The following is a 15,085-nucleotide window of genomic DNA, read 5'->3' as shown; positions in this document are numbered from 1 at the left end:
ATAAGGCTATGGTTTCATTGTGTATAGGCTATATATTGTTTCAGCGTACCATGAACTATAATCTGGCCTACATCATTAAAAAGATGTCTCATAAGCTCTGTATTGTGGTTCCAACAAATTAAAGCAATAGCAACACATTTGATAATGCTGATAGCTTTGAGCGTTACATACAGGCAGGGCTGTGAACGTAATCCAAGTTTATAAGTTGATGTCTGTATACAGTGTTTCACAAAGAGCCAGATGTAAGAGACTTCTGCACATCTGGTTATTTTATTAGCATTTTGAAACACAGGATCATCATTAAACGTATGTGTACATCCACACTGCAATTTCGCTATATGTAATGGATAATATTAAGAGGACACATCTTGAATGGAGTTCTGAAGTTGTCCAGTTCTCTGCATTGTATTGGGAACACAGATGATTTTATCTTGGTGTGTTTATCTCAGGAATAAAAAAAAGCAAGAAAAACCCAAAGAAATGCTCCCAAGCATTTTTTAAATATATTTTTTTTCTTTCCTTTTTTCTTTTTTAATGTCTGATTATGAGTGATTGCACAAATACACGAAAACCCATGTATGGCAAAATAAATCTTTAAAGTATGAAGAACAACTTCTCTAGACTTAGCAAGAGAACGTAAAGTGCAGTATTTATTTATTTTACAAGTGTAAAATGTGGTCAAGAAGATGCCAAATGTTTGTCATAGTCACATTTGTCTTCTTTATAGCTGTGTTTCAGTTGTTTCTGCTTGTGTTTTTTTGAAACCTGAGTATGCAGTAGATAATTTTGCTGCAAAATGGGCATTTTGCATGAAGATCTGAGTGAAGATCCCAGTCTCTTTTTATCGGTAAACTTAAAATTCTGTCACTTATATCAATATATTTTTGAATGAGTTTGAATTCCTGTAGGACTTGGTGTAAAAGCTCACTGAATGTGTTTTGCTGAAGCATGCTGTTGGGCTGTGCAAATTCCCACAGTTTTAAGATTTATCAATGCAAAGGTTATTTGAGACCTTTGGGAATTGTTAAACTAGAGAAGAGTAAGGTTGCCGAGAGTAAGTTGTGATTATCCAAAGAAGGGCGAATGACTTCTTTGGGAGTAGGGGGAGCAGGGGTTGTCTATTCATTTTTAAACATTGGAATGAAGCTCACTTGGTTGAATGGCCTGTTTCACGGTAGAACAAACTACAGTCCTTCCAGGGTGAGGTTGGGTTTTTTTCCCTTCTTTTCCAGAGAAAATTACTTCCACTCATTATGGGGAACTTGTCTGTCCAGTGAGAATGGATTTGTTTAAGGAGTACGTAAGCTCGTAAGCTGTGCAAATTTCTCTTACTGTTTCTTTCCCAAAATAAGGATAAAATATAGAGCGAAAGAATGGTTGTTCACAGCCCCTGTAATGGTGTTCTGTATGAAAGAACTTTTTGTGTTCTACTTAGAATTGTTCTGCAAGAGCTATACCAAAATGAGATAAGATAAAAATAGAGATACATGATACATACAATTTGCACAGATAAACTGTAATAAGACATGGATGGGTACAGTGTTGTGATTTGTTTGGAAATTTATACATCAGAGAATGAAAATTCAAGTATTTCTACGAGCACGGGAGTCTGGGAGCTATATCTTGAGGTTGATTTTGGTGCTTTTCCCATGGCTGGTTAGTTGTAGAGATGCAGTTGTTTGTGGATTCTCTGGTGTTTACTAAGTGTTGGGTTTATGCTGCAGCTTTTTTCAAGTACAGCTATACCCCACTGCAAAAAATGTGTTTCTGAAAAGTGTGATATGACAGCAACACAACGTTGCTTGTAAAAATGATATGGTAAAGAGGGACTTGTGCAGGGTCTTAAGTTTAAATATACAGGAATGGCATATGTGGTTGGGAGGGTGAGAAGCAGGAGGAGATTATCCGAGTCAGCAACTGGAAGAGGTGCTGGCTTTTACAGATGCTGGGTTTTGGAAATGATCATCATTCTAAGAAATAACAGCCATTCTGAAAAATAACAGTTATCTGTGAAACTGCCTGATCATTAGCCCCCTTTTCTGTCCTGGACTCTTGAACTCATGTTGATTTATCTGAGGAAGATGATGATTGAGATGACAATGTGAGTGTTGAGAAAGGCAAGGATAACGTTCACAGCGAAAGATTTTTGGCAGACATTCAGTTTCATAGACTAAGCCATTCCATGGACTCTTCTGAAAAGCTCGCATCTTTTCTGTATGGGGTGACAGTGATGATCCTTCCCCTGTCTCTCTATCAATATCGTATAGACTGCTTCTTTGTATTAAAATAGCAAGTGTTTCTGAAGTCCTGGCATGCATCCTGCTCTGATACCTGAATTTCTATAGGAAAAGTTGCTTTGCAGTCTGTCATCTGTGAGACTGATGACAGCAGAGCAGGATATTAAATGATCAGTGGTAGAACTCAGAACAAAAGTAAGAAAACAAGGGATACTGGCATTGCTCTTTCGTAAGTTCCTTTCATTTTCTTGCTACCTGCTTTCACAAAACTTGTAGAATCACATTCGTCTTTGACATTTATCTTTTCTTTCCTCAATCTTCATCATACTTGATTGAAATCAGCCTGCCAAATAGTTATATCAGCTAAAGCTGCATGAAATAAAATTCTTCATGGTCAGGGCTTTGAGAGGAGCATAGGATAAAACCTTCCTCACAATTCTTGTAGGAGTCTGTAAGATTCTCAGAATAAAAGATAAACTGGGAAAATTAAAGTAGAAAAATAGAGAGCGCTTTAAGATACAATAGTCTCAGAACCGTGAATCTCTGGAGGCTGGGAGGATGTTGGACTTGGACACTGACTCGGAGAAATTTTCAGTCTGTCCCAGCATGGTTCTTTCCCTTAACTGATACATTGGAACAGTCTTTTACTGTGTTTTGTGTAACTCAAATGCTCCTTTCATGACTTTGCAGCTAAGTTTTTCTTCTTGCCATATAATCTGTCTTGTTATAAGCTTAAAAATACATTTAAACCAGTAAATCTTAAACCTCGCTACTCTTCCCTCTTTCCTTCACCTTTCCATGCTATAGAAATTGAGTTGGGAGAAATGGTCATTCTTTTCTCTGTAATTTTTACCTGTTACAATATACAGTCATTTTCTGAGTGTTCAGAAAGATTGTACTTCTATTTTGTGAGCAAAATATGATGATGAATCGCATTGTGGGCATCTTACTTGACATCCTTTTCTGTTTGCTTATTTGACAGGTCCTTGACCAGTATGAGCGAGAAGGGTTTAATTTCCTAGCTAAAGTTTTTAATTCTTCACATTCCTTCTTAGAAGACTTGACAGGTCTAACTTTATTACACCAGGAGACACAGGCTGCTGAGGTAAGAAAATATGCTTTTGGTGTTAAGAATGAACAGGTGGCAGTAAAGGATGCTTGGTTTTTATGTTCAGCTGTATAACCATGTGCTTAAATGAATCACTGATTGAATTGAGCAGGATGATTTACACAAGCCACGTGCATATTCCATCCACTGAGATAAGATGTGTCTTCTTAATGTTATAGAATAAGAAATATTGTTGCATGTGAGAGGTCATTCTTTTTTAAGAACAGATGATGGGATGCATGTTGACAGACAGTTAGAAATGTGTGGCACTATTCTTTTTATTCATTTTATTGTCGTCACATTTTGTGAAATTACAGAAATATTTTAAGGGACAGTTGCTGCTTGACAGTTCTGAATTTATATCATGAAAGTTCCTGTCTGTTGTCTTCTAGGGTGTGTTTCACTGGCAACATAAACTGCAGTTTCTGCAAGCATTATGAGTACTGTATGCTAGTACCGATAATGAGTAACCATGATAACACGGAGCCTGCTATCAGCTAAGGCCCACAGTATTTACGCAGGTTCCTAGGCAGGATAGACATTCTCTTAAATTAATCGTAACTTTTTATATTTGAGTTTTCAAGTATTGCTTTCAAAGAAAACAAGTGACTTGTGTTATGTGGTGTAAGGAAATCAATTCTCATTTTAGGTCAATCTAAAATGTAATTATTATACTCCTTGATGGATTATAACATGGGAAAAACAATGCTGTTCATTTGTCTAGTGACAAAAAGTTGTAATATGGAATGAAATTGGGGTATGTTTTGTTCTCATGGGAGATAACCCTGTCTAAACGAGTTACAATATTGAGTTTGTCCGATAAAAAATGAAACAGATATCTGTCTTAATACTGTATTTTAATAATGATTTGTAATCCTTACTCTGTCTGCAAATGTCTATACTGTTTTACATCTATAATTTAATTTTGCTGTAGTCGTATCACATGGATGTTTCCAAAGTTGGCTTTGAGAAATGATTATTCAGTTACTGTAGCCTGTGTAAATGGTATAGTTGTTTTTTCAGCTGGAAATGGCTCAACAGTGTTGCTTAATAAGGTTTGTGGGGATAACGATGACCTGGTACTCTGTTTCATGTTTTAACCTTTTAAAATAATTGGAGCAGATACTGGAGACATTAAACCATGAAATACCTGACGCATTCTTAAATCAGCCTGGTGATACCTAGAAAAAAAATTTTCAATATGTATGTGAGAGGGATCCAACAAACGGAAACAAGTGTCCTTTAACACATGCTACTCGTTAGCCGCAAGAGTGATTGTAGTCTGATTGCCATACATGACTTTCAGGCTGCTAAGAAGTGTCTGGTGTACTAAGGACAGCAGTAAAAACAGTTACAAGTGCCCTAGTTAGTAATTTATTATTTTGCAGATATTAATTAATAAATTTCTTTTGCAGCTTCAGAATGTCTACAGGTGTTTGTTTATAAAGTTTTAGATATTCTTTACAAAATGTAGATTGTGGTGTGAATTTATTGCAACTTACTGAAGTTCAAAGTTTAACATAAAAATGGAATGAGTGTGCTTTCAAAAATCTTTGGGTTCAACAGTGAGGTTTGTGGAGTGAAATCATTGCTTATCGGTGGAAAAACAGATGTACAAAATATTTGCAAAGCTAATGCGTTCAAATTACCCCATCTGCCATAGAACCAGTGACTTTTCTTGATTGCTTCTCTGTGTAACATTGCCATATTTTTGTAAAAACTCATCTGATTTATCAGGGTTAACTATATTAATGGTCTTGATAAAGTTTATATTTATGAAGGGTAAGGTCCAACAGGCAGATTATATGCAGGTTCTGGAGCATGCTTGCTTTCTTTGGATTAAAAGACCTATTCTTTTGTTACATTTCGCCACTGTTGACTCTGAAAAATAAAGAAGTGGTTTTGTGGTCCTCCACTACTCCCTCAGTACATAATCTGGAGCAGGTTTTAAGATTTTTAGGTGCACAAGAGAGTGCTTTTAGTATATTTTCTGTTGAATTGTTTTTGTATTTTGAACTCGTTTTTATCATACAGCGCAGTTGGTGCAATTTATATTGCTGAGTTTGAAGACTGCGAAATGGCTTTTCAGGTGTCTGGCTACTTTTGAGAGGCTGTTGGCAGATTGTATTCTCTAAAATGGAGGCATTACGTTTGTTAAGACCAGTGGTCTTTAGGTTGATTTAAGATATCTTGATATGTGGCATTCTAAAAACTGCAACAAAAGTAGTGAGAGAGGTTTCATAAGACATGTATGACCTATTTTGAAAATTAGAATATTTGCTTGTTCTCTCAAGAAGTTACTTGTTTTTCTGCACTAAATCTCTTCAAGAGATTTTGTAGATGATTGTTGGGTTTGGAGACCATGAAAATGGCTTCTAGTAACTGAAAAATTTCCTTTCCTCCTATCTAGTAAAATTTTACCAGTGCCGCTACTCCACTATAATGAAAATAGACTTGTAAAGTTGCATGTCATCCAATCTTACATTTACTGTGATGATGTCGTAGTTGTGTTGTAATTCCATATACAAAATGAATGATATTAGGCTAATAAACTTGCATGTGATAGGGAAACTGGTCAACCTTGTCCTTTTTTTAAAAGGATTGCTCTTTAAATGTTGATTCATTAAGAGCATTTAATTGAATGTTTTGTTCCGAAGTTGCCATGAAAATGTTACTTCCCTACATGCTTAGCACAGACTGCATTTGCCTGGATTAAAGCAATACGATTTTCAGTAAGATGTGGAAGACTTTTCGCTCACTAAATATCTTTTTAACTTGCTTTGTTCAGTTTCCTCTTCCAGTGCTGTGCTGTTGACCTAAGTATTAATACCATCTTGACATACTTAACCTTATATTTTTAAAATGACTGATAAGAATATAATCATAATTCAATAGAATTATTATTCATAACTGGAATAGGAATCATAACACAGATTTAGTTTGTGGCTGGAATTTGGTACTGATTGCAGGGGGTTTAGTCAATAGAGCACCTATTTCTTTAACACGAGCTGCATCAGGCGATGATAAATGTTCTACATGACTTCCTTAGCATGACAATTTACTCAGTAAATAATAAAATTAGCAAGTGTTTCTATTCTGTCTTGAAATGACAGTAAATTTCAAGCATCTGCTTTTTCCACATCTGGCTTTAATTTAGGTTCTGTGGAACATTTTTTGTTCTTTTAATACCAGTTAGATATTTATGTACAGCTTCAACAAGGGACACTGATGACATGCATGGCTTTGAAGGCCAATAGAAGCTGTGGGAAACTCCCACATCAGCACTTAGACCTTGTTTCCACTGGATACAGTTCACTTTGGGAGCTGCCCAAGCTCATGTAAAAATGGCACTTCTATTTTCCAGATCACTTTGTCTCCTTACTCCTAACCTCAGCTTTTTAACTTGATGCTTGTTCAATTTGTAGTCAGGTTTAATACCTGGAGTTAAAATAGAGGAAGCCTATGCATGTCTTGAATTATTCATCAGAAACTAGGGGCATTGATTTGGAGGCAAAACAACGACGAACTGAATGACTTCCAGTTCAGAACTTGGCTGGGCTGCCCAATGATGGTTGTGTATCCCCGTGCATCTCTAAAACCAACTGGTTTGCTTGCCATGTATGCCAGACTAAACCTTTCAAAGTATATTGGGTTTTGCTGGTGTGGAGAGCTCTTTGTATTTAATCTAGTCTAAAATTATAGCTTTCCTGATATGCACTCGACTACTCTGTGTTAAAGATTAATTTTTACTGATGTGGCTTCTGGAAGTGAAAACTGACACATTAAGAAAACCTATAGTCAGCATAATTCCATAGTAGTGGAAGAACTATTCCCATTTGTATTATTTTCTAAGAAACTTACTTCTTTAAGGGTAGTCATTTTAATGTCGCCTTTTTTCTTCAGAAACAACTGAACATATATAGGTGCTCTTGAAATCACTGGGAGTGAAGGCATCTATTGAAATGTATTGATAGGAGAAGCGATAAGGGTAGGGTTAATTAAAAAAACCAATCATGCTAGTAAAATACTTTGAGCTCTTTGAATAGGAGAAAATATAGAAAATCCTGGTTTATTCTGATTCTGTACTTATTTGAAATTTGTGCCTGAACATTTTTTCAGCCATTTCTTGGGGAACAGGACTTAGTTGTATAATAGGGAGCTGGTATTAAAAGCAAACTTTGTGCTTATCCAAATTTGGAAGAAAATTCAGAATTTCCAATGTGTTTTGCTATTAAAAATATCCTGCTTGTTTCTGATTCTGCATTATATTAAGCAGCGTATTTGATGCTGAAACAATAACATATGAATAGCCAAAAAAAACCCCCAAACAAAACAGAAAAACCCAACTTCAACAATATAATAGTAATTCTGTTGCTTAACTTTTTTTTCCTGTTAGCTAAGCAGCATTCAGAATTGAATTTTACTTGATGTTATGAAAATTTCTAAAAGAACCCACTACTGATGGGTAGACCAAAATTAATATTTGAGACTTTTCTGTGTCTGTGAGCTTTTTTGTTTTCCTTCATGTTTTTAATCTAGTGTGTTTCAGGAGAAATTCACTTTGACAGATTCAGGTCTGCCCTGGAATTTCTTTCTTAAGAGATTAAGAGATTAATCTGTGTTCTTTCAGGAGGTGGGTTGTTTTATTCTTTTTGAGTTTTCTCATGATGTCAATTAATGTCATCGTTTTTCTTCATTCATCAAGCACTATTTCCCAGATCTTCAAATAATGGTAATCTTTTTCTGCAAAAAAATTCCTGTTGAACACAGTCCAAATGAGAAAGGAGTCTCAGTTACGGTAGATTAAAAATGTATGTAAATTTCCAACGCTTTCTAGTTATTATGCTTTGCTATTACATGCCTAAAATAGATTTAGTAAGTCTGTCCTTCAGCACAATGTTCTGCTGAATCCATGGTATTTCTGCTGTGGAAATTTTGCCAAGGAGAGGTAATTGTTACCTCAGCACAAAACAGTTCAAACTGAGTTTTATAGCCTTTGAACAAGCCCAGGAATGGTCTTTGTGCTGATACCGTATGCTACTCTTCGAAGAAATTAAAAATATCTGTGAAGTGTTTCCTCTATTTCATACCAAAACATGATCTCTTTGTCTTTCCCCTGATAACTTTACAGATAACTTCAATTATTATTACTAATAATACTCAAATGCTCTTCCTAGGACTTAGATCAGCAACCGATGTGCACAAATACTCATGTTCCCTCATACATTTGAATAAATATGTGTTTGCCCCTTCAGGACAGGGAGGGCCACGTGCAGTCATTTTACTTAGTTGGAGCCAAGGGAAAGAAGGGGGAAGGACAGTTGATTGTAGGGTTGTACAGAATGGAAAGATTTCTTTGAGCATGCTGTACCACAGGAATGCTTCAAGATCTCAAGGAAGAGAGCCTGCCAGTCTTCTGAGCTGAGAGTCCTGTAGGTCCAGAGCTTGGAGTGTTATAGTTACAAACATATTTTCATCCGTCAACCCTCCTTAGTGGTTGAATTCCAAGGAGAGATTTTAAAAGTGAGGACAGCTATAGAAACGCTACCCATATCACTTCGAGTGAATAGATCTACGTTGTCATAAACATCCTATGTCGCTTTGTCTCAAAAACATGAAACATAGATTTATTAAACTTGTATCGTTATTAGTCAAATTAAATGAAACTCTGCAAATTCAAATGTAAGAATTAATACTTGGGGGCAGAGATAGAGGAAATGATGACTATTGAGTGTAAAGATTTTTTTGTTATTATTTCATTTAAGCTGCTGTTGATATCAAGCTGTCTTTGTTTGTTTGTTGAAATTTCAAATATATGGAAAAAATTTAGACTAAAACCACTGAAGGAAATGAAATAATGGTATTTGGGTTAGCAACAGATGGTAATTTTTAATTTTTTTTTTTTGCGTATTAAACTGTGAATTGCTGTCATAGTGCCAAATCATTGATAGAGTTTAAATCTATCTCTATATAAAATTTCACAGTAAATCTTGCATAGCTATAAAATGGAAAGTACTGCTATGAATAAACTTATAATCTCATCAGTTTTTATGTGAGGGAAAAAGCTATGCAACAAATAGCAGTCAGTGCCTCATTTTATATGAGCTATAAAAAAAATTAACCTTAGTAATATAGCACCTTTCCAGGTGCTATGAAACTGCTGTAGCATTAATATTTAGTCTGTGTTCTTCATAATGCCTGTGCAGCTTTTGAGTACGGGCTTGTGTGGATAATAATTCAGCGTTCTTTGTCCTCTTTATAAACAGTATTAATCAGGTTAGTTCTGTTCATACATTCTCTACCAAAAGGGCTCAAAGTGTCTGTTATTAACAGTAACAGCACCTCACGTGCAGTTGGAAATGAATCAACTGATACTTGACTGAGACAGAAGTGCTGTACGTCTCTATCACACATATAGTTTTTATTATATTATTTATTAATAATATATTATTGTATACTTTTCCAAGTTTCCATTTCACCTGCCCTGTATATGGGTAAGGAAATACTATCCTGAGTGTTTTGGCTGCTCCATCAGCAGGAATAGACACAAAATCTACTAATCCAGGCACAAAATGTGATAGAGTTTTGCAAATTACTTTTCCTACATCTCCCCAATGATTATCCAGAGTTTTAAGGTAAAGCAATGCTGAACAACCATGCCTAAAAACTGATATGGAATCACTGAAGTGGTGTATCACTTCAAAATGGAGTTAGGAACATGAATTTCCTATGAATTCTGGCCTAATTATCTAGGAGTCTCACACCTTGAAATTCTTGGGGAGGTACACACTGAGATCCTAAAATCTTTCTTCATGATTGGATCCAAATGTTTTTGACTTGTGGTCTGTTTTCTCCTTGTACTCTCCTTCTGTTTCTCTCTGTCTAGAAGAGGGCTGATACTTTACAATGCTAACCAAGTGTTTGAGAGAGATACTTGTTACCTGGCTGGTGACAGCCACTGACAACTTTAAAACTGTAACAGATCTAATACTTGATCTTCTTATCTTGCTTAAAATGGTTAAATAACTTCTCCATGTTCTCAGCTATGCACTTCAGCAGTCAGGTTGCAGCAGTCTGTCACTAAGAAGTTAAAATGAGTGCTGCTCATGACTTTTATATTTAATACAGGTCAAAGTTTATAGTGGGGAAAAAAGTATCAAATATATGGTAACAGACAGTAACAGTAGGAATAATATGTGAAAGTCTACCTCTTGCTCTTTTGTTACTATGTGTATACAGAAGAGAGTACCCTGATATATGTAGAGAAAGAGGTCATTATATATTGTAATTTGTAATTTGTCAACATGATTCTACAGTATTTGTATTTATTTATATTATCCTAACATTGAGCTGTCCAGCTGCCTTGACATGCTTTCTGGATTTTGGGTTTGTTTTCTTTAAATGTTCACTCAAACCTATCTTCCGATTACCTGCCTTTATTATCCCTCTGCATCTGTCTGAAAGAGAATATTTTAGGTGGTTCAAATGGCCTTTGAATAGTGCTGCTGTGAAATCCTTACATCCCTGTTATGCCAAATCAAGATACCATATATTTCTCATTTGAATATTGTGATAATGTTTGGTATTTTCGATGGATTTGGGATTTCCGTGACTCCAAGGGTTTAGGCAACAGCAAGCTGATTGAAGTGTAGAGAATGTACTGTACGTAGTCCTTTCGCATTTGTTTGCAAAGATCCAAGTAGTCCCTGATTCCTGTCAGTGCCTGCTTTGCAAGGTGAATAAGCAAGACCTGACTGTAATCCGGATAAGATTTAACAGAATTAAATGCCACTGAAGTCACATTGTTTAGTGAAGACAGTAAGAATAACGTAAAGATAAAAATAAAAACCTTGTCAGAGTACTCTGTGTCTTATGGTAATTGGGTTCAAAAATCCCTGGAGTACAGTTTTGGGTGATAACTTTAATGGTGAACCCCTCTGCTCTAAAAGTTCAGTTCTCTGAATCTTCTTCCTGTTTGTGGGAATAGAGATTCTGAAATTGTCAGCTGTCCCTTTTTGCACAAGGTATAACGAAAAGTACCCAGCCAAATGATACATCTAGATGTGTCACACCTTACAGTGACTAAGTGCTCGTAAAAATCCTAGTGTATTTGAACTCTTTTTGTCTGCTACACTAACTCTTGATGTCTTGCTATAAGGAAGCCCAGACAAACTGTATCAGTTTGAGTAATAACAGGAAAACAATGTTCATAATTCCTGAAGTAAGCTCAGAAAACTGTACCTAAGAACACAGTTCCTCTACTGGAATTCTAGTGAAGACAGGATAGTCAATAAGCAAGAAACTGAAATTCATTAATTAATGTTTAAAATACTGAGAGGGAGCAAGTACATATCTGGAGACAAAACTATGATGATCTTGGTGTAGGACTTTCAGCCTCCTTTCTTTCCCTTCTCAAGATGCTGACTTTTTCTTTGCCCTTGCTCTAATCAGTTTTCCTTCCTTGTGGAATTTGGGATTAGGTAGGTAGTGAGGACAAGAGTTGCATTTTCCAAAATATCTACATAGTTTTTGCAGAGGAGGCTTTATAAAAACAAAAAACTGTCTTTTGGTCTAGGTCACAATTTTGAGCGAGGTGTACCGTTACTAAAGCAGTATCTTGCAAATTAGGATTAAACCCTGCATTCTCTCTCTCTCTTTTTGGGTTTGGTTTTTTTTTGGGGGGGGGGGAGGTGGGGGAAGGGTGAGGCTGAGTTCTAGAAAGATTTTTCAACCTATGTTGACTCCTTTTTCTCTAAAGGAAAAATCTCAGTAAAGAAGGGAGAAGTAAAATAAATTAGGGATTAAATCTCTTCCATTCCAATATATTCTAATATATCTTGTTTCAGTGAAGAACGAATAGACTGTTCAAGATGCATTCTATTATTCTCATGTGAAGAATTAGAAATTACACAACACAGACAAACAGGCTGATAAACTTTGTTTTATAATTAAGAACATAAATTATACAATGTGCATCTTAGTGCAAGCAAACAGTTGCAGAGTATATGGGCCCCTGTAGGTCATTCGAGTAAAAAAAGAGAAAAAAGTTTGCTGCTGGACAAATTACTACCAGATGGAGATTTCAATAAACACATACTGTTGTGGCCTTACCCAAAGGTGCTATGAATTTCTTGAGGCAAGTCTGCCTCTGCATCCACTAAACTGTTGAATGCTTGAATGTTAATTGAGTTACTGTATTATGTATGAATACACTCCATCCCTCAGTTTTTAATGTACTCTGTTCATCTTGTAGACTGTTAAATGTTGTCTGCAAGAGTATTTAATTGTTAACTGTGTTTGCATTCTTCTGACAATCTATATTTCCTCTGGAAATGTCTCTAAATCTTCTCTAATGGCATTCATGTTAGAGTTGTGCAAGAGAACTTGTGCTATCAATTACCACATATACCAAGTGCATTGGTATTTTATTATTGTCAACATATAATTTTGACTACAAGAGCCCTCTGTATGAACAGTAGTAGCTTTTTTTCCAACTTTGTAAACTATTGATTTTCCTGTGAATATAGGTGGAACTAGTAAGTGTTAGTAAATGAAGCTGATTACAATGCAAAGAGTTGTTGGAAAATCATGCAGATTTACCACAACTTCTCTTTAATGCCAGTGATTGCTAATTCACAGTCAGGTGATAATCAGAGGAAATTAAACATCACAAATTTTAATAACAAAACATCAAGACCTGCTCCTATATGGAAATCTCATATGGAAAACCCTTTGTAAACAACTTCTCAACTTAAATTTTCACCATGTCTTATGGTTTCTTTCTTTATGAAGTATGGAATAATTTTACCAGCATGATTGTTTAAAGATTTACATTCATGTTGCTACTATAATGCAAATTTTGTTGGCTAAAGTTGACACTAATTTTGCAGAGATTTATAAAACAGGCAAATTTGAATAGCCTTTAAAACTAATACTACCCTAGTTCTTACTGGCCTGAGTTTTCTTTCTGTTTGATTCTGAATATTTTCCTGGTATTTACACTGTAATGAACATCTCAACAAACTGCTGGTATTTCCTTTGCCGTATTCCAGTTCGGGTTCTCTGCAAGTTTCCTTTTTACAACATCTTTGTCTTGAACACATTATAACTTGGCTTCTAGCTGAAATCTGCTATGCAACATACTTGTTTTTACAGAATTGGCTGGAGTCCTGGAGAGCCCACCTGGTAGCTTAGGAGTGATAAAAATTAATGACCAATTCCGTAGTTCAACCCCAGATTTCATTCCAAGATTAGCCTATTTGTATCTGAGAAGATAAGGATTGCTTATCTTATCGCTTTGGTGTTACATTTTCCTTAGCAGTGACTTTTCTTAGTTGATTTAAGTGCAAACTGACAAAAGGTGATCTCCTAAATGAAAGTTGTCTGACCTTATGAAGAGACATCAAAAAAGTCTCTAGTGATATGTACACAATACAAAAATTTCCCAGAGAAAAAGGTTTTAAGTTTGGAGACCATAATGTTTTAGGATAAGTTTCTATTTTCTTGGTCTCAACCGTTTAAAACCCCACTCTAGATATTAATTAATTAACGTGCTTCAAATTAGCAATGAGTTGTTGCATTCGGTAGGTATTGAGTCTGTGACACTGAAACTATACTTCACATGTAATGTTTCATGAAGCAAGAACAGCTTCTGAGTTACTGAGTTTGTTATGTTATTTTCATATATAGGAAAACTTTTGTCATTCTACAGGTGTGATGATGGTTTTTAAAGTCATTTAATTGTTATACAGCAACCTTAAAATAATGCAGTTTTACTGGATAAACTTTAATGTTTAGCTGAATAAATATGAATGGCTTTGATAAGGGGAAAATGCTAGACCTTGAAATCTAACAACATACACTTAAAAAATTTAGGCTGCGCTGCAAGCTTTATTAAGAAGTGAAAATCATGGCTAAAACATGAGTAAGAATATATATGAAGCAAATATTACTAGTTTTGTCTTTAACTTTCTCAACTCCTTAGCACTTTGTCACTGAAGGCAGAAGACCAAATGCCAGTCCTTAGACACTGTTGGTTGTTTTGATACTCTTCAAGAACATGAAAAATGAAAATCAAATTTTGCATCTAGTCATCGGTTTTCAGTAGAAAATGGCTACCTTTATGAGACTTTAGATTAGATGAACAGGTTGCCCGGAGGACTTGTGAGCTCTCCACCCTCAGAGATAGTGAAAAGCTGTCTGGGCACTGTCCAGTGTGCTCCAGATGACACTGCTCGGGCAGGGGGGTTGGACAAGGTGCTCTCCAGAGGTCCCTTCTCACTCAATCACTTGCTGAGTCTGTGAATTGCCTGTCTTTAGTCTCACAGAGCCAAGGGTCTGCTCTTCAAAAATTACAGCAATCAAAATAAGCAGCTATACCACGTTCCAGAGATTTGGAAGGAACATTTAATATTAACAACAGAACTGGAGAAATCACTTCTCAAATCACAGGGAGAAGGGGTCTGTTCCAGCAGCATGTTTGTATGTGCCCAGGTAAAGAAAGCCTGAGAACGAGTGGGGGGGATCCGAGAGGTTCTTGTGAGGTAAAAAAAAATAAAACCATGATTCTGTAATGCATGAAAAGAAAACTAAATCGGACTCAGGTCATTTTCATCAAATAAATTTATTAAAAATACTCTGTATCTATGAAAGTCCTTTTCAAAATCATCTCAGATACACATGTCAGCGTTGTCCTCAGTTTAACCTCCATGTACCAAGTGTTTCAGTCCTTCTCTGAGTT

The 15,085-nt window shown here is 35.8% G+C and overlaps 1 protein-coding gene across 6 annotated transcripts in view; it reads left to right on the top strand.

Moving 5' to 3' along the window:
• Nucleotides 1–15,085, top strand: part of ATG7 (autophagy related 7) — a 114,736-nt gene that overhangs the window by 44,519 nt on the left and 55,132 nt on the right. For all 6 annotated transcript variants that reach the window (XM_075762763.1, XM_075762760.1, XM_075762762.1 and 3 more), the window contains one exon: nt 3,220–3,342. In XM_075762763.1, coding sequence (XP_075618878.1) covers nt 3,220–3,342 — 123 coding nt within the window. Of the gene's footprint in view, nt 1–3,219; nt 3,343–15,085 lie in introns of those variants that run through there.

This window comes from Balearica regulorum, chromosome 10 (assembly GCF_011004875.1).
Source record: "Balearica regulorum gibbericeps isolate bBalReg1 chromosome 10, bBalReg1.pri, whole genome shotgun sequence".
Lineage (NCBI taxonomy): Eukaryota > Metazoa > Chordata > Aves > Gruiformes > Gruidae > Balearica > Balearica regulorum.
The sequence above is the reverse complement of the archived record's forward strand: the minus strand, read 5'-3'. Positions and strand labels throughout refer to the sequence as shown.